General features: G+C 37.0%; 1 protein-coding gene across 2 annotated transcripts in view; it reads right to left on the reverse strand.

The window, feature by feature from the left end:
- Positions 1–403: 403 nt before the first annotated feature.
- The window catches only part of SMC3 (structural maintenance of chromosomes 3), a 37,441-nt gene continuing 10,590 nt past the window's right edge, over positions 404–27,254 (reverse strand). Inside the window, exons 7-29 of one of the 2 annotated variants that reach the window (XM_055249489.2) lie at positions 27,031–27,109; positions 24,726–24,843; positions 23,656–23,831; positions 23,124–23,204; positions 22,214–22,378; positions 21,795–21,916; positions 21,361–21,574; positions 16,078–16,181; positions 15,795–15,894; positions 15,211–15,371; positions 14,645–14,786; positions 11,757–11,907; positions 8,444–8,596; positions 6,721–6,872; positions 5,206–5,364; positions 4,475–4,582; positions 3,886–3,994; positions 3,117–3,364; positions 2,827–3,039; positions 2,333–2,524; positions 1,998–2,175; positions 1,714–1,820; positions 404–801 (exon numbers count right to left, since the gene is read on the reverse strand). In XM_055249489.2, coding sequence (XP_055105464.1) covers positions 730–801; positions 1,714–1,820; positions 1,998–2,175; positions 2,333–2,524; positions 2,827–3,039; positions 3,117–3,364; positions 3,886–3,994; positions 4,475–4,582; positions 5,206–5,364; positions 6,721–6,872; positions 8,444–8,596; positions 11,757–11,907; positions 14,645–14,786; positions 15,211–15,371; positions 15,795–15,894; positions 16,078–16,181; positions 21,361–21,574; positions 21,795–21,916; positions 22,214–22,378; positions 23,124–23,204; positions 23,656–23,831; positions 24,726–24,843; positions 27,031–27,109 — 3,304 coding nt within the window. In that variant the 3' untranslated portion in view covers positions 404–729. Of the gene's footprint in view, positions 1,821–1,997; positions 2,176–2,332; positions 2,525–2,826; positions 3,040–3,116; positions 3,365–3,885; positions 3,995–4,474; positions 4,583–5,205; positions 5,365–6,720; positions 6,873–8,443; positions 8,597–11,756; positions 11,908–14,644; positions 14,787–15,210; positions 15,372–15,794; positions 15,895–16,077; positions 16,182–21,360; positions 21,575–21,794; positions 21,917–22,213; positions 22,379–23,123; positions 23,205–23,655; positions 23,832–24,725; positions 24,844–27,030; positions 27,110–27,254 lie in introns of both variants that reach the window. The other variant, XM_063626005.1, reaches the window with a different exon arrangement.

Raw genomic sequence — 27,254 nt, forward strand, 5'->3', positions numbered from 1 at the left:
CTACAAAATATCTGAATATTTCTCAAAATTGTCAAGATATGATAAACAATGACAGAGAAATTGTCACAGACTAGAGGAGATAAGTAAATGTAATGTATCCTCTGTGGGATCCTAGAAAAGAAAAAGGGCCTTAGTGGAAAAACTAGTCAAATCTGAATAAAATCTTGAGTTTAGCTGATAGTAATATATCAATGATAAATATACCATGGTAGGGGCTGATTTTGTGCTTCCCTTCCCAAATTCACATGTTGAAGTCCTAACCCTCAATACCTCAAATTTAACTGTATTTGGAGACAGGCCTTTTAAAGAGGTGATTAAGTTAAAATGAGGCCTTACATCCAATCTGATTAGTGTTCTCACTGGAAGAGACTGTGACAAATGAAAAGCCACACAAAACACTAAATTAGTCATAAAACCGATTATTTAATTGAAGCTATAAAAAAGGCAGTATAAGTGATAAAATAATTAGGAAAGAATATTTAGCATGTTTCAAAACATTTAAAATAGAACATTTTACAAAAAGTTGTACAGGAAATTAAATTCTTAAACTATAAGTACAAACATGACATTACAGAGTATCTTATAAAATACAAAGACAAATATAAAAGGACTATGATGCTTTAAGTCTGAAAACTATTGGCCAAATATTTAGGTTTAAATTTACAGTTCCTGGGTATGAGAATCATATTACTATACATATCTCCCAAACCAGTAGGTAGTATTTTCCAATTAGCCATGTGTGGTATCATCTTCTACAAAGTCTTTGGCCATCTCCGCTGTGATCACATCAATATGACTAACCTGCAGAATAAATGTTAAAAACAAAAATCTGTTAAATACATCAGTGTTTGCATTGTATAGGGTAAATATATACAGCCTATCACCTACATTTTTTAATTTTTTTTTTTTTTTTTTTGAGATGGAGTCTTGCTCTGTTGCCCAGGCTGGAGTGCAGTGGCACCATCTTGGCTCACTGCAACCTCCGCCTCCCAGGTTCAAGCAATTCTTCTGCCTCAGCCTCTCACGTAGCTGGGACTACAGGTGCACACCACCATGCCCAGCTAATTTTTGTATTTTTAGTAGAGATGGGGGTTTCACCATTCTGGCGAAGCTGGTCTCAAACTCCTGACCTGGTGATCCACCTGCCTTGGCCTCCCAAAGTGCTGGGATTACAGGCGTGAGCCACTGTGCCCGGCCTATCACCTGTATTTTACGTATGAAGGAAAATAATTCTGAAGCACTGACTTACAAAACCTTTATTTACAGTTGTGTTTGTTCAACGCATGGATTTAAAAAATAGGTATTTTAATGCTCTGAAGAAATAAATATGCCTAAACATCTAAACTACCTTTTTGTTCACTATTACTTTGCTATTTCATCAAGAATTTTAAGGTTGGGAAGACACCCAGGAAGAGCTATGCAGTCCATACAAATGAACATATGTAATTGTTAAAGACTGTGCATTACAGAAGCACTGAATAGACTGGACAGAAAGATATTGTTTGTTAATGCCAATGAAAATAAAACCAATGCAATGCCATAAAATACTGCTAAACTTCACAGTTATTTGAAGGAAAAGTTCTTTCTTCACAAAGACATCAGATAAGCAAAGACTTTCTAAGTTTTCTTTCACTATTTAAGTAACATAAAACCAGAATTCAACAAATATAATTGATTAAATACAGACTTAAACTCAATGTAAAATAAAATTACCTTATTTCTGAACTTCACACCATAGAATTTGTCAGCTGACTCAAGCAGTTCAGGCCTAAAAGTGGTTGTAATAAACTGAGCATGTACAGCAAGTTCCATAATCATATCTGTAAAAAGAAAACAGTGCTTTAACAAATTTCTCTTTTCAGCAGATCTGAAAAAAGCAACTATCTTTACTCTTACTAAAATTCAAAACTGCCTGAATTTGATTTTTTCATACATACATCAGCAAATATTACCAGCTTATTGTTAAATATAAAACCAAAACTGTACTGAAACTGTACCTGACACAGCCTTTCTGTGCTGAGCATCCAGAGCCTGGTCAATCTCATCAAACAAGTAAAATGGAGCTGGGTCACATTTCTGAATGGCAAAAATCAGAGCAAGGGCTACCAAGGATTTCTGTCCACCTGAAAGCTGTTGCATTTCTCTCATTTCACCTTGTTTTCCTGTAAATGACACCTAAGAATAAACATTATAAGTTAATATCCTAAAGGGTAGAATCACCACCATCTTTCAAAAGTAACTTGCATATAATGCACCAATCAGATTTGCAAAAGATACTATAAATTCTATTGTGGTAATGCTCTGAGGAAAATGGAATATAAAGGTATTTTACCCTAATTCCAACTCCAGTAAACTGGTCAACTGATGGGACACTGCTTTGTGAGCCAGAACCCCTCTCACTCTCACCACTCCCTTCTCCTTCATCTTGAGACTGACTGCCCTCCACATCTCCTTTCTTCATCACCAAAGTAGCTTTGCCACCAGGTACTAACTTCTGGAATACTTCACTGAAGTTCTTGGATACCTTAAAACAAAAGCAGATTGAAATATAAATTTTGCTTAGGTAGAATTATATATAACACTTAAGTAGAATATTTAAAAGCAACCAATTATTTTTTAATCTTAAGAACAAGGATAACAGACTAGATCCTCCTTCTAAGGGCTGTGTAAAACATTCAAGTTACTGTAAACCTATATGCTAGGTTTGTTCACATGTATTAGATTCACCTGTTAATGAGGAAAAAAGCTTTAAAATCTTTACAAACTGAAAAGAGCTGAAGCTTTTGTCCTCTGTGTGTATGTTTTAAACTACAAAGCAAAACATACCTGTTTGAAAGTTAACTGAATAGCTTCGTATTTCCGAAGTTCAAGTACATTCATCAGCTCCATGATCGATTTGTAACCCCTATCTAACTCTTCTTGTCGCTTTATTAACTTCTCTTTCTGCTCGGAGAAATTTACAAACTGGTCCAAAGCCTTTTTGTTAACATGGCTGTACTTCTTTAATTCTGTGTTGCACTGCTCAAGTTTTCGAAACAACTATAAAGAGAAAATATGTATTCATATAAATTTATATACTAAGCAATTTGTAACAAGACTTCAAATTTAAAACCAACCTGTTTGAGGCTCAGTGTCTGGTACTTTTCAAATGCTTCCTGGGGAAGTGATCCAAGTTCTCGAATTTTCTTCATACACTCTTCTTTCTTCTTCAATAGCATGCCTTGCCGATTTGTCATCTTTTCCAGTTCTTTAGTATCATGATTTATAGCATCCATATGTTCTTTTTCCATATTTTTCCAGCGCTCCATACTCTTCTGAAGCTCCTTAATTCCAGCTTCTGTTTTATCAATGGAATTGTCCAAATCTAAGAAGGGGGCGGAAAAAGCAAAATTAGGCTATAATACCTATTTTAAAGCCAGTGTTATATGTTGAGTAAAGATTTTTATGATCAAACCTACCAAAATAGGTTTTAGGTTTTGTCAGTGTTTAAAATTTTCTGTGAAAATTTATGAACTCCACGTTAAGTCAGCACAAAATTAGAAGTATATATGAGTCACTCAAATATATAATTTTCACTATTCAATGTTAATGCTTATAAACTACCGTTATTTTCTAGCAACTAAGTGATAAGAGAAACTTGAGTCAGGTATTTCATATTTTATCAACAAAATGAATCATTTATGGTCTCAAAATTGTCAAAACATTTCAGTAAAACAAAAGTTACTATTTATAGTCAACTTACTAAATTCCGTTCGCTATACATTGTTTATAATGGAAAACAAAAAAGGATTAGTAGATGCTTCTGCCTATTTGGACACTTCATTCTGTAGTAAACAATTTTATAAAACATGCATATAAACAAAATTTTACTACATAAAAATTCACCTTCTGATCGTGCCATAGTGTCTTTTACTCTTTTATTGATGGCTTCAAGTTCTGATGTTGTGGCAGTGAGAACAGTACCCCCTTCTGTCTCTCTCAGCTCATTAAGTTCCTGTAACAAAAAATACAAATTCCATTAGTTTCAAATGTTATGACTGCCAAAATTTTCTATAGCTATTGTCTGAATAAACATTCAAGAAAACCAAAAAATATAAATACTTCATATAATTACAAATACTTAGAAGTATCCATTAAAAGGAAGAAAAAAAGACATAATTACTAGAAAATTTCTAAGCATCTAACACCACTGAAAAAATATTAACATTTACTAAGTACTTAGAATATGCCAGGATAGCAATTATATAAAACAAGTATGATAATGCTTAATTTTTACAAGAAACTGAGGCTTAGAAATAGTGACTTGTCCAAAATCACACACTAGGTGGCAGAATTCCAACCCAAGGCCCATAGACACTAAGCTTTCGGTCCCCAAAGCCCATGCTTTCAATCAGAGCCTCTGATATAACCACTTGGAATAAGTCATGGCCACCAAGGAGCCCTTAAAAAAAAAAAAAAACACACACATACACACCTGTTCTACTTGGTCCAAACGTTTTCTCAGATTCTCATTGAGGTAAGTCTCTACTCGAGTAATAATACCTTCTAATTTAATTCTTTCATTTAGCAACTGTCTGTTTTCCTAGAATTAAGAAAAAGTTGTCTACATAAGCATGTACATTTCACACACAGGAATGGTGCTCATCTGCTGTCCTCTATAGTACTTATGCTCACGTGAGCTGCAATGAAGTTTACTATGTTATATTCTTCAAAAAAGCCCTATACTTTCTTCATTTTTCTCTTGTCAATTCATAATGTTAAATTTTTGTGGCTGGCTCTTTTTATAACGCATGCTGTCAAAAACAGTTTCTTTAACTGCTTTTCATTTTTTAGAATCAGTGTTGGTAGTTTACATCTATGCAGTTTTAACAATCAATTAAAATGCTTAAAACATTAAATATGTAAAGGTAGTAAGATAAATATGGTAAGGCTAACAAGCTCAAACTCACAGCAATACTTACAACTAATAAGTAATGCTAATTAACTAAATTTTAAGGAAATGAAAATTTCTTGTATAATCCTAACCTAGCTAGAATGGTTTAGAAAAACAAAATATTATTTACTCCTATGTATATTAAAAGTCCAAGCCTCATTTTAATATTTTCTCAGTTCTTTTCTTTCATATTCCCCTAGTTAGCAAGAAAGGCCCTTTTCACAATAGCCAATTACTAACGAATTTTTTTTCCAAGTCAGCTGTGTACTTACCTGCTGAAGTTGACGAATCTCATCATTCAGTGCATCTACTCTCTTCTGATCTTCCAAACTCAGTTGAGAAAGCAAATCAGTTCCCAGTTCTGCTTTCAATGACTCTCTGGTAGACTCCATAGCGTGCAAGCTTGCCTCCAAACTCTGTAAGCTACGTTGCTATATGACATTATCCATTTATTAGTAAGGTATTAGCCACTGTTATTATAGTGCAAATTTTAAAACAATCTATATTTGAGCTAAATACATAGACATATCAACTCAAATATTAGGTGCCTATTAATTTGGTAATTAGGACTCTAGCAACAAGAAAAATATGATGTAATAGTATAGGTGGGGCAGGGTGGGACAGATCATATTCCATGATTAAACTATACAAAAATCTTCAGGCATATTATAAGAACAAAAAGTTGCTGGGCACAGTGGCTCACGCCTGTAATCCCAGCACTTTGGGAGGCCAAGGTGGGTGGATCACGAGGTCAGGAGTTTGAGATGAGCCTGGCCAACATGGTGAAACCCGTCTCCACTGAAAATACAAAAATTAGCTGGGTGAGGAGGCGCACGCCTGTAATTCCAGCTACTCAGGAGGACGAGGCAGGAGAATCGCTTGAACCCAGGAAGTGGAGGTTGCAGTGAGCTGAGATCACGCCATTGCACACCAGCCTGGGCGAAAGGGCGAGACTCCATCCCCCTCAAAAAAAAAAAAAAAAAAAAAGTTGTCAGAATGTGTTAGGATGGTACAACTGTAGGCACATCTCGTTTTTTTTTTTTTTTTTTTAAGCTCTTTGTAGTTTTAGTATTATACTACATAAAAGATTTGTCAAAACTAAGTTTATGAGACCAGTAACACACTATCACTTGTAAGTTTGCTTTCTAATTTTAATACAATCTGGACAAAACGGAATCAAATATTCAACTAATTCCATTGTGCTTCAGATAAAAATGGTTACTGACAAAAACTGACCATCAGACAGTACTCTTATGTCATAGCTTCAAATGCCTATTTGTTCAATGAAGGTGGAAAGTTTGAACGTGCCAACAATAGGAGACGTTGGGTATCCATGGGTTTAAGAATGGTAAAATAGATGTAGATATCCAAAAGTATGGGTCTAGCCTGGGCACGGTGGCTCACACCTGTAATCCCAGCACTTTGGGAGGGCAAGGCAGGTGGATCATCTGAGGTCAGGAGTTTGAGACCAGCCTGGCCAACATGGTGAAACCCCATGTCTACTAAAAACACAAAATTAGCCGGATGTGGTGGCGCACGTCTGTAGTCCCAGCTACTCAGGAGGCTGAGACAGGAAAATCGCTTGAACCCAGGAGGTGGAGGCTGCAGTGAGCTGAGAACGCACCACTGCACTCCAGCCTGGGCGAGACAGAGACTCTGTCTTCAAAAAGAAAAAGTATGGGTCCAAACAAAAATGAAACACAAAATTCAAGGATAAACCATATAATGCATGATCCATATTATTAATCTGTAACAATTGATCTATAACCAAAGATATACTTACGAACCTTAGGCATGAAGGTTTTCTCTGACTGCTGCCTCTTCTCTTTTAGCATCTTCATTTCTGATAATATGCTATCTCTAGATGCTTTAAATTTCCTTTGCTGGGTCTCGATCTGTTGCATTTGGTTCATCAACTGATCAATTTCATTATTAATCCATATACAAGGCTAAGGAAAATTATCTCCAGGTTGTAAATATATGTTCTGAATTATTTTTAGATACAACACCATGTATCCCTTCCTTTTCTTTACCCCCAAATAACATGTATGTCCTCAGATTTATGGACCAAAACAATGCCGAACTACATTACCCAAAACGCGTTCAATCATAAAGAAGCTTGAAACATTTCACCCCACCATTTCACTCTCAGAATAACATGTATACTGTTTTACTAAATGTTATACAAAACAAATTCTTGGAAAACCATAAAGGAGGTTAGGTGAAATCTAACAATATTACATACTTTTAAATATCTTTTCATTCAACAAATGTTTACTGTTACTATGCTTAAGGCACTATGTTAAGGGTTTATGTATGAAGAGTAGTTCTTGCCATGTGTAGAAGAAATAATTCAATCTAGCTGGATTATCAAACACAGGAAGACAGCTGGTATACACTGTCAACATCCTCCTTTTCCTCAGTATTTCCCCATACTCTCTGTGATAACATCTTGCCAAATTCAGGCAGTTCTTTAAAGTGTGATATGCAGACCCCTCCAAGGTCAAAGCTCAGGTGCTTATTTTTCTTTTTCTGTGCATGCACTGATGGCACAGAAGTTATAAATCTGCAGTTTTTAAAAGCCAGTTTCACCTGAAGCAGTTAAAAATCATTAACTTTGTATCTATTCCTGATGCTCAAGTACCTATATTTTTCAACTTGTGTGGCAAAATGCAAAGCACACATAAAGTACTTCTTATACCAAAGCACCATGGTGGTTTAAGAAAATCCACATACACAATTGTTTCGTTTGTGAACTGAACTAACCACTCCTCATGTAGCACCACTTTTATGTAAAAAAAAAACAACTCTGGTTACTCAGACTTGGTTATCTGACAGCCATTTCCTCCACTAACATTAAATCTGCACCAAATAACTTCAAGACAGTAAAATCTAATTTTTCACCCTCCCCTGCCACCTTTTTTTTTGAGACAGGGTCTCACTTTGTCACCCAGGCTGGAGTGCAGTGGTGCGATCTCAGCTCACTGCAACCTCCACCTCCCAGGCTCAACTGATCTTCCTGCCTCAGCCTTCCAAGTAGCTGGGACTACAGGCCTATGCCACTGCACAAGTAAAACGAACTGCCAGTCCTTATATATTTGACTTCTAAGCAGTATGTAACATTACTGATGCCTCCCCCACTCTCTTCCTTAAAACATTATCTCTTGCTTACGTAAATTTAACAGGGAAGAAGGAAAAAAAAAAAACTACCAAGGTTTTACTTGTACAATTCACGAACTGATCCTTCTCAGTTTCCTCTTTCTTTGCCTGATACAACCTTTATTTTGGTGTTCTATGGGTTCTTTTCTTCCAAGTGACTTGATGGTATTAGCTACTTAACATTTAAACAAAGAATCATTAAAATAGCTTTTAGTCTAAACAAACATAAGCTCTTGAACTTAAATAAAACACAAGAAATTTTTAATATGTGAAAAAACAAAAGATTATATATGGCAACCAAAACACAGTTCTTCCCCCACAATATCTATCATGCACAAAACAAAAAGATATTTTCAATATTTCTGCGCAGGTTTTCATTGAGCTTTGCTTCAAGCTCACCTAGTTCTTCCTCTGCTTTTCTAACATCTTTTTGCAATTCAAGTCGAGACTTCCTTGTGTCATAATAACCTCCAGTTAGAGCACCCCGATGACTGACTTGGTCACCTATAAACAAAACATATGTAATAGGTCTGTACAACTTTTTTATTCAATGATAAATTGACTTATAATGAAAAAATTAACCTACAGGTTTTAAGTATATAATGAGAATTGAAAAGAATTTAAACCACCCAGAAAAATTTTGCTTTTCACTGCTAGTTTTTTTTTTTTTTTTTGAGACAGGGTCTTGCTCTGTTGCTCAGGCTGGAGTGCAGTGGTGCAGTCACAGCTCACTGCAACCTCAAACTCCTGGATTCAAGTGATCCTCCTGCTCCAGCCTCCTGAGTGGCTAGGACTACAGGTGTGCACCACCACACCTTTTTTGTAGGGACCAGGTCTTGCTATGTGCCCAGGCGGTTCTTGAACTCCTGGCCTCAAGTGATCCTCCTGCTTCAGCCTCTCAAGTATCTGGGATTACAGGGTCAAGCCACTGTGCCCAGCCAAAATTTGTAGTCTTTAAAAAAAAAAAAAAGACCCTCCAGTTGAACCTGAACATCTACCAGAGAGCAAGGAAGTGAAGACTAAAGAGGAAATATTAGTAGGACACAGGACCTAGCCTAAAATTTCCACTGGCCATATTTGGGAAAATTTGAGCATCAAAATAACAATACCAATGTAATAACACATTGAATTTTTAAAAGAATTCATGAATCACAGTGATAGTTTTAAAAAAAACGAAAAGTGGAGACTCTTTTCTACAGAAGAGTGACAGCTAATAAATGCAGCAGCATGACAGAATTTAAGAATCACAATTTTGAAACCCCCCAGTGTAATAACTGATTCAGGCAAGAGTCAACAAAGGTGCTAAAGCAACTAGTGAAGTTGTTGGGAGAACCTGATTTGAAGAATAATCTCACATATTATTAAATTACAAAGGGGCAAAGGGATACCTTTACAACAGAGAGATCTGCAGGTGATCAAACCTAGTATCACTAACAATGGGACACATTATATGACACCATAAGTACATATCATTCACGTAGCATTCATGCCAACAATATAAACAATGATGAAGCAATAAGACAAATGCAGAAAATGGAACTTTTCTGGATTTTTCTGGGTGGGGAGAAGGGAGCAGGAGGAACTGTCTTATATTTAAAGAATCTAGATCGGGCGTGGTGGCTCACGCCTGTAATCCCAGCACTTTAGGAGGTCGAGGCAGGTGGATCACCTGAGGTCAGGAGTTCGAGACCAGTCTGACCAACATAGAGAAACCCCGTCTCTACTAAATACAAAATTAGCCAGGCATAGTGGCACATGCCTGTAATCCCAGCTACTTGGGAGGCTGAGGCAGGAGAATCGCTTGAACCTGGGAGGCGGAGGTTGTGGTGAGCTGAGATCATGCCACTGCACTCCAGCCTGGGCTCGAAACTCCATCTCAAAAAAAAAAAAAAAAAAAAGAGAAGACACTATATGCATACTTGTCTTAATCCTAAATAGGAAAATATTTTAGGATAATTGGGAAAATTTGAATATGGATACTTTTTAGAGGATATTAGGTTAATGTTAAATTTCTTAGGTGTAACAGTGATACTGTGGCTATACAAAAGAATGTTCTTATTGTTAGGAGATGCATGCTTAAATTTTAAAGATGACATGTCATGATGTTTTACTTATTCTTGGATGGTTCAAAAACAACCACAACAAAATGTACATATACAGAAACAAAGCTTGGGGGAAGATGGGTTTACCTGCTTTCTTCAACAAATAAAGAGGGAAAAAAAGAAAACTGAGGGCAGGTAAACTAAACCTATATACTGGAGGTTCTTAATCTGGATTCCAAAGATAAAATTCATAAGATCTGTGATTTGAGTAGGAAAAAAATTTACATCTTTATTTTTATTAACCTCAAAATGAGATTTAGCATTTCCCTTCTATAACGAACAGGACAAGAACCACAGTAGTAGTATTAGTACCTGTGACTTTACCAAAAGAGGAGCTATTTTCATATTAGATAACACTTGTCAGATGTCAAAATATTGTTTACATGTATCAGTACTTCAAACTTATGGTAGTTATTAGACCCACTACTAAATCTTGTTTTTTTGAATACGTTAAAGAATTATATAATTTTTTTTAAATAACCATGCCAATACAATTCATCTCCTTTGTGATCCAAAGTATTTTAATTTATGCATTAAAAACTGTGTTGAATGTGGCTTTTGTTGTGCAAAAGAAAAAAAGTAAGAAATAAATAAATAAATAGTGAGGAAGGATCCATAGGCTTCAAACAGCCAAAGCAGTCCACACTGCAAAAAAGGTTAAGAACCCCTGCTATATACCAAATGATTACATTTCAGAGACACCAACTAAATATCAAGTACGAACCGTCTGGACTCTTAATTGAACAAATCAACTATTTAAAAAACGATAAAATAATTGAAAATAAATTTTTCTTTTTTTTTTTGAGACAGGGTCTTGCTCTATCACCCAGGCTGGAGTGCAGGGGTGTGATCTTGGCTCACTGCACCCTCTGCCTCCCGGGTTTAAGCCATTCTCATGCCTCAGCCTCCTGAGTAGTTGGGATTACAGGTGTGTGCCACCATACCCAGCAAATTTTTTGTATTTTTAGTAGAGATGGGGTTTCACCATGTTGGCTAGGCTAGTCTTGAATTCCCCGCCTCAAGTGATCCACCTGCCTCGGTCTCCCGAAGTGCTGGGGTTATAGATGTGAGCCACCACGCCTGGCCAAAGGCAAAAGATGAATTTTTCGAATACTCTCAAAACCAGAATGTCTCCAAAATACACTAAGATATATTCATCAGACATGCATACAGCTCAAGTGACATATTATACAGATTATATGTCTCTGTTTTTTGAGACAGAGTCTCGCTCTGTCACCCAAGCTGGAGTGCAGTGGCGCGATCTCGGCTCACTGCAACCACTGCCTCCCGGGTTCAAGCAATTCTCCTGCCCCAGCCTCCTGAGTAGCTGGGGCTACAGGTGTGCACCACCACACCCAGCTAATCTTTGTATTTTTAGTGGAGACAGGGTTTCGCCTCATTAGCCAGGCTGGTCTTGAACTCCTGACTTCAGGTGATCCACCCGCCTCGGCCTCCCAAAGTGCTGGGATTACAGGCGTGAGCCACCGCGCCCAGTCAGATTGTATGTTTTAAATGATTTGTTAGAATTTATCTGTTTAAAGCTAAGAATTAGTATTACAAACCTTCCAAAGTAATACAGTCCATAGTGAAAGCACGGGCCAGCTGGGTTGAAACTTCCATGCTACGACAAATAAGAGTCTTTCCAAACACATGTTTGAAGGCTTTGTCAAATCTGGGATTGTACCTCAGTTTGCTGATCATAGGAATAGCATCCTAAAAATGAAATTTTGTCAACAGATCACAACACAGTTAACTAAAAACTTAGAATTATGAAATTACATCTTTATGAAATACAAATAAACCATCAACACCATTATATTTCAAAACCATTGGGGTTTTCCCTGAAGTAGTTAGAAGACTCATTCCACTAGAATATCCTTTTGCTCTTGTAATCAAGGTTTTCAATAGCAGAGCCTAATAGTGCTAAAGAGTTTAGTGGTTCTGAAGCTAGACTGCCCAAATTCAAACACTAGTTTCACCATTTATCAGATGTGTGCTGTGGACAAGTTGCTTAACTTCCTCAGATAACAGTTACTTTATCTACAAAATCATAGATAATACATACCTTCCTTATAAAGTTGTGAAGACTAAATAAGTTAATAGATGCAAAACTTACGATAATATCTCTCACATAAAAGGGCTAAATATAAATAGTATTTCCTCAAAATGTTTTAATTTTACATATTTTATAGATCTAAATTAGATATTCAGGAAAATATTTTGTTGGATAAAATTTCATTTTCTCTCTCCTAAACTTGTTAGAACAGGATTTTAAAAATTATGAAAATATATCCCATATACAGAAAAATGTAGTTAAGTATTCAGTGTAAATTAATAAAGAGAACACCAACATAACCACCACACAGCACAGGAAACAGAGCACTGCTGAAACCCCAGAAGTCATGGGTGTGCTCCTTTCCTAATCACAAAGCAGTTACCTACAGTGGTTACCTGCCAGAAACGACCACTGCCATGACTGTGCTAATCACTTCCTTGCACTTCCCAGTTCTGTATTTTTTTTTTTTTTTAGGTTTATTTTTATTTTATTTATTATACTTTAGGGTTTTAGGGTACATGTGCACAATGTGCAGGTTTGTTACATATGTATTCATGTGCCATGTTGATTTCCTGTACCCATTAACTCGTCATTTAGCATTAGGTGTATCTCCTAATGCTGTCCCTCCCCCCTCCCCCCACCCCACAACAGTCCCCGGAGTGTGATGTTCCCCTTCCTGTGTCCATGAGTTCTCATTGTTCAATTCCCACCTATGAGTGAGAACATGCGGTGTTTGGTTTTTTGTCCTTGCGATAGTTTACTGAGAATGATGTTTTCCAGTTTCATCCATGTCCCTACAAAGGACACGAACTCATCATTTTTTATGGCTGCATAGTATTCCATGGTGTATATGTGCCACATTTTCTTAATCCAGTCTATCGTTGTTGGACATCTGGGTTGGTTCCAACTCTTTGCTATTGTGAATAGTGCCGCAATAAACATACGTGTGCATGTGTCTTTATAGCAGCATGATTTATAGTCCTTTGGGTATATACCCAGTAATGGGATGGCTGGGTCAAATGGTATTTCCAGTTCGAGATCCCTGAGGAATTGCCACACTGACTTCCACAATGGTTGAACTAGTTTACAGTCCCACCAACAGTGTAAAAGTGTTCCTATTTCTCCACATCCTCTCCAGCACCTGTTGTTTCCTGATTTTTTAATGATGGCCATTCTAACTGGTGTGAGATGGTATCTCATTGTGGTTTTGATTTGCATTTCTCTGATGGCCAGTGATGATGAGTTTTTTTTTTTTTTTTTTTGAGATAGAGTCTTGCTCTGTTGCCAGGATGAAGTACAGCGGCATGATCTTGGCTCACTGCAACCTCTGCCTCCCCAGTTCAAGCGATTTTCCCGCTTCAGCCTCCCAAGTACCTGGGATTACAGGTGCCTACTACCATGTCCAGCTAAATTTTTGTATTTTTAGTAGAGACAGGGTTTTGCCATGTTGGCCAGGCTGGTCTTGAACTCCTAACCTCAGGTGATCTGCCCACCTCCCCCTCCCAAAGTGAGGGGATTACAGGCGTGAGCCACCAAGCCCGGCCCTAAGTTTGGTTTTGTTTATGCAGCATAAATGGAACCACACTCCATGTGTTCCTTTGTGTCTCGTTCCATTCATACATCATGTTTTTGAGACTCAATTTTTCTTACCCAAACTTCAAAGACAATTTGTAGATGTGATAGCAGAAAAAGCCAGACCCTTTGATAGCTTACAAGATTCTTAATGTTCCATTTAAATTTTTGATCATTCTCATGGAGTTTCAGCTTTAACTTCAGAGGATGGTAAAACAGTTGATACTACTATAAACATTCTGAAGTCAAGTAACTCAAAGCAATTACACTGTTCTAAGAATGGTGTCAGAAGAATATTTTTAATCCACCTAAAGTGCACTTTTGTTACCAACAAAAGCAGTATTATGCTTCCAAAGTCTATCACCTTACTGGCCATTTTTTTCATTTATTTTTAAAGTATATCAAGACACTTTAAATCTTTACATGACAGTTCCTTGGGAATTTTTCTCCAACTCCCTAACCTTAATTATGTCACGCCCAGATATGCTCTCAAAGTATCCTGTACTTATGCTTTCAACACTGCACATATGCAATGATTTGTTTCATATCTTAGCTTTTTTCTCTTCTTTTTAAATGATCCTCCCACTTCAGCCTCCCAAGTAGCTGGAATTACAGGCGTGCATCACCACACCAATCATGGCTGTGACTTCTGTCTCCCTCCCCAAAACCCACTCAGCACTAAGGTCCACGGGAAGACAGATATTTTTATCTCATAGACCACTGAATCCCAGTGTGTAGTGCCTGGGCACTAGCATGTGTTAGGCTATGTGATAAAAAATAACATTATAAAAGAGAAATACACCTTATCACACAATGACTCACATTGGTTTCAGGATAGGCTGTATCCCTGACATCTAACTTGTTAAGAGGCAGAAAAGTAACCTCTCCAGGAAGATTCATTTTATTAAACTCCATTAAAATCTTCGTGCTGACTTCATCTGAATCAACAATGTGATAAAATAACCTAAATATAAACAGAGTAAGACAAATCTTTATTGGTACTCAGGGTCTCCCCATGTCGCCCAAACTGATCAATCCTCCCACCTCAGCCTCCTGCATAGCTGGGACTAAAGGTGTGCACTTTTAAAGTGTTATAAACACTTAAGCATCAAACAATTTTTTCCTATATAATCCAAATAATTTTGGAAAATAAGACTACTTTAAAAATTCCAATGGCGGGGAGGGAGAAACTCCCAAAAGAGGAAAGTTCTAGCTTCTATAATTAGGAACAAATACTTAGCATCTACTTCTTTAATTAGAAAGTTAAATAAGGAACCGAGATATAAAAAGATAATGGAAGATACATTGTACAAAAACTACAAAAGTTGTTTCTTAAGCTATTCTTATTCCCTCTTCTAAAAATGCTAAATATTAAGCAAAGCTTTAACCTGTTTCCAGCAGTGACTTCCACGCATGTGTAGAAAGCTGGCTCACATTCAAAGTTATTCATTACAATACCATGATAGCCATTTTGAACATGCTGGTTTATTCCTTTTCGACGAAAGTGGTCTAGCACTTTGTTTATGCTGTCTATTCCATTTAAAATGGCCTGTAAATTGTCAGAAATGAAAAATGTTAAAATAATATCATCAATGGCACTCCTGGTAAGGAATGAGCCCACAACACCATACGTTTTAAAAATATACCAGTGATTAAACTAAACATCCTCTCCAACAAACACATCACCTCCTCACGATATGCCAACTACAGGTAACACCTTATATGATAGGTTCTGTTCTGTAACAGTAGTGTGAAAAATGGGCTCTTTATCTGAACATCAAAAGTGTTACTATTAATAGTACGTGTAGTAATAAAACAATTTAATCTCTATCATTTCATATTTAGAAGATAATTTGGACTCCTATTTATCACTTGGATCCCATGACCTACACCTTGAAAGGTAAAAAATTATTATGTAACGATTAACTCAATGACTGAGTGTAAACAGAGGTGATGAAAGGAACCTGCCCACCTTTCCAGTTGCTGCTCTAAGAAGTTGTTGCTTCTTTTCAAGATCTTCTCTTTTAGCAGCAAGTGCTTGCTGTTCTGCATTCTCTTCTCTCCACAAGTAGCTAATAAATAAAAAGTAGACCATCTTTAATTTTAAACACATATGAGGATGCATTAACAGTATACAGTTTAGAATCAAAATAACAGAAAACAACCCTGACCGGTTAACTTGAACTTAAAGACCACATAACAGCTAGTAACGAACATTACTAAAAACATTAATGCATATTTTAGTCTATACTAACTTTCTTTCACTTTGTAGTTCATCTTTCTTATTTTTTACTTCGTAATATTTTCTGTCCAGTTCTTCTACTCGAGCTTTGACTTCATTAAGATCCTGGTCCAGTTTCTGTGGAAATAAAAATAAATTTAAAATTCAATTTCAACAAACTAATCTACACTGATAGAAAGCAAACCAGTGGTTGCAGATGGATGGGGGAAGGGGACAAAAGGTGAGGGAGGAATTACAAAGGGGTATGGAAAACACTTTTGGGTAATAAACATGTTTATTGTCTTAACTGTGGTGATGGTTTTACAGATATATATGTATGTCAAAACTCATCAAATTATATACTTAATTTTTGCCACTTTCCTGACTAGGAAAAATGATGTACACTAAATATGTACAATTTACTGTATGTGAATTATACCTCAATGATGCTGTTGAAAAATCCAATTTCAGTTTATTTGGTTTTTTTTTTTGTATTTTTAGTAGAGACGGAGTTTCACCGTGTTAGCCAGGATGGTCTCAATCTCCTGACCTTGTGATCCGCCCATCTCAGCCTCCCAAAGTGCTGGGATTACAGGCCTGAGCCACCGCACCCGGCCCAATTTCAGTTTTTAAAAGTTGTCTTTAGGCAAAAGAGCATACCACCAGAAAACACAAACCATTAAATACTCTAAAACATGTTGCTAAAATAAAAGTTAATTTGCTCATTAGTGATCTAAATTTTCCTATTTCTATAATATACACTCCAGAATTTTAGAAAAAAAATTCTAAGTTCTCATAATAGTGCATTATATACTTTCATACTGCCCCCCTCTACACACACGCAACAGAACATAACCATTTTCAACTATTTTACATTCAAGAAAAATGAGTTAAAAATCTTGGCAGAACCTATAAGAAATCTATAAGAACCTAACGTAAGATGCTGTTTCCTTAAGGAGAATTAATGAACTGTATTCATTAATTTAGCAGATTATACTGAGCTGAAAAAATCCAATATCCTCATTGGCTAGAGTTTAAGGAAGCTGACACTTCATCCACTTAGTGAAGTTACCAAAAGCCCAGTATGTACCAGGCATTCTTAGAAGAGCTGGGGAACCATCAAAGACCAAAGCAAACAAAAATCCTTGCCTTATTGGGAAGCAGTAAGACAAGCAAAATAAATCTGAAGATCATCCTTCAGGGGAAGGGCTTCAAACTGCTTCATGAGGTAATTACATTCATCTGTTTGTATTATAACTAATTATTGTCAGATATCAAAGGAATTATAAATATTCCCACAGAGTACTAACAATTATTTGTCCTCAGTAGCAACACTTTTTGTCCAAAATTTTAATGGACAAAAAAGTCAGTGTTACTACTAATTCCACTGACAAAAAGTCAATGTTACTACTGAGTCATAAAATCTTAGATTGGCCGGGCACGGTGGCTCACACCTGTAATCCCAGCACTTTGGGAGGCCGAGGTGGGCAGATCACGAAGTCAAGAGATCGAGACCATCCTGGGCAACATCATGAAACCCTGTCTCTACTGAAAATACAAAAATTAGCTAAGCGTGGTGGCACGCACCTGTAGTCCCAGCTACTGGGGGAGGCTGAGGCAGGAGAATCACTTGAACTCCGGAGGGGGAGGTTGCAGTGAGCCGAGATTGTGCCACTGCACTCCAACCTGGTGACAGAGCGAGACTCTGTCTCAAAAAATCTTGGATAATCAGAATGACTTTTAACATCTTGGATAATTAAACCCTTTAATTCTACACATAAGGAATTTGGGACTCAGTGGTATCTGAAACCATAAAAGAGTTAACAAATTCCCTATGTAAAATTTAACTTTTCTGCAGCAATTATTTAATTCATCCCCAGGCTATCTGAACACATGCTAAAAGAAGAGTATAAACCTTGAAGAGTCAGTTTTCCTAAATTAATGTTTCAACTTTTACAGTTCAAAGACTGTTGTGTTATTAACTAGCATTACAGCTTACAGTATTTCTTTTTTTTTTTTTTGAGACGGAGTCTCGCTCTGTCGTCCAGGCGGGAGTGCAGTGGCGCAATCTCGGCTCACTGCAAGCTCTGCCTCCCGGGTTCACGCCATTCTCCCGCCTCAGCCTCCCGAGTAGCTGGGACTACAGGCGCCCGCCACCACGCCCAGCTAATTTTTTGTATTTTTTAGTAGAGACGTGGTTTCACCGTGTTAGCCAGGATGGTCTTGATCTCCTGACCTCGTGATCCATCCACCTCGGCCTCCCAAAGTGCTGGGACTACAGGCGTAAGCCACTGTGCCTGGCAGCTTACAGTATTTTTAAAGTCCTACATACTTTTTTTCCAGGTGTATCTGAACACTAATGGTTCCCTTTCTGACACCATGATGCTACTCAGAACCAATAATAAAGTAAGCTACCTATATTAAATTCAAAATATAATGTTTTGTGGACTTTATTAAATGCATTACAACTTGGAAAAGAGAAAAGAAAACATTTAGTTTGCACTGAAACTATCTAAGAGCTTCCCCTTCTCCACAGCAGTTGCTACGGCCAAGATACCACTGACATAAGTTAGAAAGGTCTAAAAACTTAGTTTGATAAGTATGTAGGATATGTATCACATAAATGAACCGTAATAAAGCATAATAAAACCACCAAAAAGACATTTTATTTTTCATACTGCAGGTTTTAAAAATACACTGTGGAAAAATTAACTTAGGATTATACCAAGAGGCAAAAGGATATTTATGCCGGGCGCGGTGGCTCACGCCGGTAATCCCAGCACTTTGGGAAGCTGAGGTGGACGGATCACCTGAGGTCAGGAGTTCGAGACCAGCCTGACCAACATGGTGAAACCCTGTCTCCACTAAAATACAAAAATTAGCCGGGAGCAATGGCGGGCGCCTGTAATCAGCTACATGGGAGGCTGAGGCAGGAGAATCACTTGAACCCGGGAGGCAGAGGTTGCAGTGAGCCGAGATCACGCCATTGCACTCCAGCCTGGCAACAGAGCAAGACTGTCTCAAAAAAAAAAGGCTATTTACGTAACAAAATCAGCACTATAAAATCATCTCTGTCCAAAGGAAAGGCTTCATCTTCACAAGCAGTCATTCTGATAACCAAAAGTGTGGCTGGAATACTGGAAAATAATGAACTTCAAGCATGACAAAAAATGAATAAATTCTCTCACTGGAGGCACCTTCAAAAAGGGCATCTGCTGAGGTTGGTTTCATAAACTCAAGAGAAAACTCATTTTATTTCAAGAAAGGAGGTGTAACTATCAGTTCAGACTACACTAACCATATAAAGAACTGCCTGGATTAACCCAACTTTTCCACTCCCTCCAAAAGTATCACAACTAAAACCACAGCACGACTGGACTTCCAAAAACAGCAGGCTACACTCCTGGCAATTTTACCTACCTGTTGTTTATGCTTACAGAGGCTGTTGTGTCTGCTCCCCACTATATTTTTTTTTCTTTATGTAAAGTGAGAATATGAGTACAAAGAAAACAGCTCTTTCTTTAAAACTTCACTGAGGTTTTGGATACATTTAAAGGTGAGTCACCAAAAACTTAAAAGTGGGCAAATCACTATAAAAGATTAGGGGCCAGGCATGGTGGCTCACACCTGTAATCCCAGCACTTTGGGAGGTCGAGGCGGGCAGGTCAGGTCAAGAGATCGAGACCATCCTGGCTAACACAGTGAAACCCCATTCTACTAAAAATACAAAAAATTAGCCAGGCGTGGTGGCATGTGCCTGTGGTCCCAGCTACTTGGGAGGTTGAGGCAGGAGAATTGCTTGAGCCCGGGAAGCGGAGGTTGCAGTGAGCCGAGATCGTGCCACTGCACTCCACCCTGGGCAACAGAGCAAGACTCCGTCTCCAAAAAAAAGAAGAGATTAGGGACAAATAGTTACATATAATATACAATTAATAAGTACATAAATATTAATATATGTACTTTATAACAAATAATTTAAAATGTCAAGTCCCAAAAGTCAAGAAAGAACTGAAGAACTGGTCCAGATTAAAGCAGATAAAAGAAACGTGACAACTAAATGTAACATATGATGCTGGAATACCAAAAAATCAAGTTTTTAAAAAAACAAACATTACGCCGGGCGTGGTGGCTCACGCCTGCAATCCCAGCACTTTGGAAGGCCGAGGCGGGTGGATCACGAGGTCAGGAGTTCAAGACCAGCCTGGCCAAGATGGTGAAACCCCGCTTCTACTAAGAATACAAAAAAATTAGCCGGGCGTGGTGGCAGGCACCTGTAATCCCAGCCACTCGGGAGGCTGAGGCAAAGAATTGCTTGAACCCAGGAGATGGAGGCTGCAGTGAGCTGAGATCACGCCACTGCACTCCAGACTGGGCAACACAGTGAGACTCGTCTCAAAAAAAAAAAAAAAAAATGTTACTATCGGCCGGGCACGGTGGCTCACGTCTGTAACCCCAGCACTTTGGGAGGCTGAGGCGGGCAGATCACCTGAGGTTGGGAGTTTGAGAGTAGCCTGACCAACACGGAGAAACCCCATCTCTACTAAAAATACAAAATTAGCTGGGCTTGGTGGTGCATGCCTGTAAACCCAGCTACTCAGGAGGCTGAGGTTGCAGTGAGCCGAAATCGCACCATTGCACCCCAGCCTGGTCAACAAGAGTGAAAATCCATCTCAAAAAAAAAAAAAAAAATGTTACCAACAAGCTGTTTTAGACATATGTTGTGACATCTTGTTAAAATTAAGGGTATGTAAGACACATGCTACCAATTCATAAAAACATATTTTAAGCTGGGCACAGTGGCTCACGCCTCTAATCCCACCATTTTGGGAGGCCAAGGTGGGAGGATTGCTTAAGCCCAAGATTTCGAGACCAGCCTAGGCTACATGGCAAGACCTCATCTCTACAAAAAAATAAATAAAAATTTTGCTGGGCCTGGTGATACATGCCTGTGGTCCCAGTTAGGAGGCTAAGGATGGAGGATCACTGAGCCTGGAAGGTGGAGGATGTAGTGAGTTGTGTTTGTACCACTGCACTCCAGATTGAGTGACAGAACAAGACCCTATCTCAAAAACATTAAAAATACATACATACATTTTAATATACTTAATCTACATTAAAGCCTCAATGACATGAACATAATATTCTTTATAAAAGAGAACTACATATTAAATTGTGTAGGCCTTTTCTAAATAAGTATCTGTCATATATTTTAAGAGCAATATGTAGACTTATTTAAAAAGAAAACTTGAAGTAGATAAAACTAAACACGTTTATCTCTTCTGAAAGATTTTTACAAAGCAGCTATAAAACGTCTTACGTTATACTGCTCCAGATTTTTCTCTTTATTTGCTTCAGTGTCTTCCAAATCCTTATGTATAGCAGCAATCTGTCTTTTCTTGTCATTAATAGCCTGATCTAAAGACTTGAGTTCCTTTTTAATCCACTTATCCCTTTCTTCTTTTGATGTAAACTGGCTTCCTCGACCCTGCTTTGCATAAAGATCTGTTCTTTCCTGGGTAGCTTGAGCCAATCTACACAAAATAGAAGAGAATGGGATGAAAAGGAGAATAATAACCAAGTTTAATTGTAACCAATAATGCCAACTGTACACAGAAACATAAAGCCATTTTTCAAAATGATACAAAAAGAATTAAGTGTAAAAAGCAGCTACTATATAATTGAGCTCCTTGGACAACCTAGTTTTACATAATATGATGTAGAAATTTAAAGTGTTGGTGAAAGTTCTCAGACCTAGCAATTCCTCGTTCTTCTTTCTCTTTTACACTGTTGAATTTAGGTTCTGTTTCTGCCAGTTCTTTCTGCTTTTCTTCTATTTTTTCAAGCAGCTTCTGCCTCTCTTTTAATAAACGTTTCTGTAAATAAAGATAAGTAAAAATGCAAACTGCTTTAAATTTTTTGCATAATTTAGGTCTAGCATAAATGTTTTCTCATGAAAAAAACTTCATGAGAAAACCCACCTGTAACATGAAAACTCTTTTAATGTAAGAAACAAAGGGACAGTACTAAGTTGTTACTTGAGTACAAATTATGTTAACGCAGCAAAGCTTAAAAAAAAAATTCCAACACATACCAGTCACAGAAAGGACTGTCTTCTACAGTTGCTACTCACCTGAACATTCACGTCTTTCATTTTTAGCATTTTAACTTACCCTTTGTTCACTATTGCCTGCTAGTTCATCTTGTAAATCCTTGGCTTTAAGCTCCAGCTTAGTTCTCTGCTTAATTTGTTCTTGTCTTTCAGCACTAAGCTGTTCTTTTTCTTCTTTCATAGCTGAAATTTTTGTTTTCAATTCTCTAACTTGGCGTTCAATATCCTATCCAAAAGTATTAAACAGAAAATAAGTCAGGCAATTAGAAGTACAACAGCAGAATTGTGACACCATTAATTCTCTTTCACTTAATGTTTAGTACTACTCTGTCTTTTCAATATTCAATTCCTCTAACTCTCCCTCGTGTAATCATTCCATAATTCTGGTACAAAAGGGTTTACTATGGTCAAAAACATACGATGGCTGGACATGGTTGCTCATGTCTGTAAACTCAGCATTCTGGGAGGCCCAGGTGGGAGGACTCCTTGAGCCCAGGAGTTCAAAACCAGCCTGGGCAACATACTGAGATTCCATCTCTTCGAAAAATAAAAAAAATAGGAGGCTGAGGTGGGAGGATCACTTGAGCTTGAGAGATCAAAGCTGCAGTGAGCTGTGATCTCACCACTGCACTCCAGTCTGTGCAATGGAGTGAGACCCTGTCTTAAAAAAAAAAAAAAAAACTTCAGGAGGCTGAGGCAGAAGGACCACTTGAGCCCAGGAGTTCGTGACCAGCCTGGGCAACATGGTAAGACCTTGTCTCTACAATCAATTTAAAAACTAGACAGGTGTGGTGGTACACACCTGTGTTCCCAGCTATTCAGGAAGCTGAGGCAAAAGGATTGCCTGAACCCAGGAAGTCAAGGCTACAATGAGCCATGATGGCACCACTGTACTCCAGCCTGGATGACAGAACAAGACCCTGTCTCAAAAGAAAAAAGGAAGTTAACATGAACCTTGTTTATAATCTTACCTCCATTTTATCTCTTGCATCCTGCTGAGCATCTCTTAATTGTCTGGATTTTTCTCCACTAGTCTCTCGCTTAGCAGAAAGCTAAGAAAAAAAACAAGTTATCATATCTAACTCATTTTGTATTTACTAAATACTTCATAACATCTAATAAAAATTTTTATATCTATTAAAATAAACCACAAGCAACCGCTCAAATTTTTTACAAAAATTTTAAAAATGATTTTAAACTAGAAAACTGAAACACTAAATTTTTGTACAAAATGTGTAGAATATACTACAAGATGCCTTCAAAATGGCTTTCCTCTCATCTTGTCTGCCTAATACCACCATCTGATTATATTTCAGATAATACTATATAGCAAGGACCACACGGCTAATTTCCTTAAACCAAAAAAACTTGCTAATAAATTCATTGAGAGGTTTTTTTAAATTTCTATTTAAAATCACTGAAAAGTGTAATTATGGCCTGAGTTTAACAAATTCATAAAAACAAAATTAATCTGATTTTAAGTGTCAAAGGTAAATATTTTACCTCATCAAGTTTGGCACGAGTCTCGTTAAGTTCCTGATTGTAAATGGTATATTCCAGGGCTCGTCTCATTTTATCCCACTTCTGATACTGAGCTAGTTCTTCCTTTTCTTCCTCTAAAGTATGTAATCTCTCTTCAATGTATTTTAACAACTCATTGATTTTTTCCCGTTTGCCCTCTTAAAAGAAATGGGGAGGTAGAAGAATTGAATAAAATTTTTATGTAATATCACTTCTTAAATATACCTTGAATTGAATTATTTTTAAGAACTGTAGCATTATTTCTTTGATGTAATGTGGTAACCAAATTTAAAATACTAAAATAGCAATTAACCCATTTATGCCAGAGGTTGCAGATTTTTTTCTGTGAAAAATCAGACCTTGGCGATGACCTTGAGCAGTAGGATATAAGTAACACCCACAAGCTTAGGATTCCAATAATGGAATGCTAAGCATAAATGGGTTAAGATCCTTTATTATGAAAAGCACCAGAGAACAAATTTACACATGGTGACACTGGTTCTTTTATAACATGTAGTAAGGGCCTCAGTTTAAGCTTCCTTTTAAAAAGTCAGTGTGCCGGCCGGGCGCAGTGGCTCATATGAGTAATCCCAGCACTTTGAGAGGCCAAGGCAGGCGGATCATCTGAAGTCAGGAGTTCGAGATCAGCCTGGACAACACGGTGAAACCCTGTCTCTACTAAAAATACAAAAATTAACTGAGTGTGGTGGTGGGCACCTGTAATCCTAGCTACTCAGGGAGGCTGAGGCAGGAGAATCACTTGAATCCGGGAGGCAGAGGTTGCAATAAGCGGAGATCACGCCACTGCACTCCAGCCTGGGTGACAGAGCAAGACTCCATCTCAAAAAAAAAAAAAAGTCAGTGTGCATTTCCACAATATTTTTAAAAGCTACTAACATCACTGGTGTTATGGATTCTCAATTTTTATTAATAACAGCATTATCTACTGCTGCCGTATACTAAATACCTACTATATTCCTATCATGGAGCTACTCTGTCACAAAAACAGTAATCTGCAACAAAAAAATAAGGCAGAATCACATTTATTTTACCTGTTTCTTTCATTAAGGAGATGCTTTCTTCCTTTCGTTCATCATACACTCTAGTACCAGCTACTTCTCTTAATAGCTTTAATCTCTGAGAATCTGGTGCTGTTGCCATCTGGTTGATCTAAAATTTTTAGAAAAATAATCATTACATAGTTGTAGCCTCAGTTTAATAAGAACTCCACGTTGAAAGGTTTTTAACACACATGAAGGCTGGGTATCCCTTATGCAAAATGGTTAGAAACCAGAAGTGTTACAGATTTTAGATTTTTTCAAGTTTTGGAATATTTGCATTTATACTTACCAGCTGAGCAACCCAAATCCAAAAATTTGAAATCCAAAATGTTCCAACAAGCATTTCCTTTGAATGTCATGTCCATACTCAAAAGGTTTCAGATTGTAGAGCATTTTGTATTTCAGACTTTTGGATTTGGGACATGCCAAGTTTTAAATAGATTATGATTTGGCTAATGTCATTTGTAGAGTACACATGCCTACATATCTATGTCTCCTTTACTTAAATGAAATTTACCAAATAAAATCCAAATACAACTGTTACGTCCATAACTCTCCTTTATGAATAGGGCTAACAAGTGAAGGAGTATCTCACACCACCATCTTTTTCTTAGTCAATATGATAAGGCATAAAAGATGAGCTCCATTCTCAAAAAACAAAGTATTTTTATAAGAGGAAACCATCACTGACTACACTCTTTTTTAAAGCTACAATAATATATTAAAAGTACAATTCTCCCTCAGTTTTCATGGGGAATGGGTTCTAGAACCCCCTGCAGGTACCAAAATCCAAGGATGCTCAAGTCTCTTATATAAAATGGCATAGTATTTGCATAGAACCTATGCACATCCTTCCGTATACTTTAATATCTAGATTAATTATAATAATACAATGTAAATGCTATGTAAATAGTTATACAGTATTTTAAAATTTGTATTATTTCTTATTGTACTGTTTTAAAATTTTATTTATTTTAAATATTTTTGATCCATGGTTGGCTGAATTTGCAGATGTGGAACCTACAGATACAGAAGGCTAACGATATGACAAAAATGGTATGCTTTAAATATAGAGAGAATGGTACCACTTAAGTGCCATGCAACTTAATATATAACAAGTATCCCTAAATGTCAAAAATAGTATCACTGCATTAAAAAACTGAAATTATCTCTAAGAAAATATGGTCTATCAAAAGTATCTACATCAAAGAATCATCCTTCAGATCCTCATTATTGAGCTCTCCAATTACACATATTTGTTCATGCAATTTACTCACTTAAAAATTATTTATCAAATGGCTACAGCATATGTGCCACTGCTTGGCACTGGAAAAGAGCAAACAAAGCAGAAAAGGTCCTGCCCTCATGGAGCTTACATTCTAATGGAAAAAGAAAATAAGTATTATCATAACAGTGTAAGTGTTATGAAGAAAAATAAAACAGATTAAGGAAATAAAGCACATAGGGTTGGGAGGAAGGCAATGCTTTTAGATGAGGCAATCAAGGATGACATAGGGGCAGAAACTGAAACGAAGTAAAAGGGCCTAGATTGAGAGCAGAGGGATCTCCGAAAAGTGCTCTTTCAAATCAGCCTCCATTTAAAAAAATTTATTTCCCACAAATAGTTAAATCGGAAAATTTGTTCTTCCAGTAACACATTTTCTAAAACTGAAACTCCATATTCTTCCTAATCAGTTCTTCTAAATGTTAACTTTCCAATATGTATCTAGAAAAAAAGGCCTACAGTATAAAATAAGTGAATATTCTTTGAGAATTTTCCCTAGTCCAAAAAAAAAAGTGAAAGTATATGAGAAGAGAGCACAACAATCAGCTAAAAAAGTTTGTAGTTTGGCTGCTGAAAAAATGTAAAAAACATAATCCCTATTAGGGAAAATAACATGTAGCAAAATGGCAGATTTCTGGTAATGTTAGCTTTTCAGTATTTTAATTGTGATAAATAATTAGGTAACACAAAATATTTTAGAAAGTTTTTCAAATGTGATTTTTATAGAATTCCTACAATATTCTTAATTATTGCAACATTCATAAGCCAATAATGTCTTCCCATACTTTCACCTCAGTAAGTAATACCAGTCACTAGGAAAACAAGTCCACTTAATATGCTGAAATACTTCCATCTCAACATGCAATGGACCTATTTGGTACTTTATGGCCATGTAAAAGAATATGGCCATTTTTGCTTCAGCTTAACCACTCAAATCAATAAACCAAATTCATCACTCAAGAATTACTCAGAAAACAAATTCTATTTAAAAAGGACATACAATTGTTTTACCTTTCCTTGTTTAACAATATAATAAGGATTGCTTCGAGAAAAACCAGCACTTTCAAGGAGGTTCATCACATCATTTTTCCTGTTGACAAACAATGAAATTACTTTCCGATAAACAATTTTAAAGCACCATTAAGCAATGAGTAGAGTAGCCCCTGGGTTGACAGCATTAGGGAGGAAAGATCAGTAATTAAACCATCTGTATCATCCTCAGAACTTTCTGATTC

The sequence above is a fragment of the Symphalangus syndactylus genome, chromosome 2 (genome assembly GCF_028878055.3).
Source record: "Symphalangus syndactylus isolate Jambi chromosome 2, NHGRI_mSymSyn1-v2.1_pri, whole genome shotgun sequence".
NCBI classification, from domain to species: Eukaryota; Metazoa; Chordata; class Mammalia; order Primates; family Hylobatidae; genus Symphalangus; species Symphalangus syndactylus.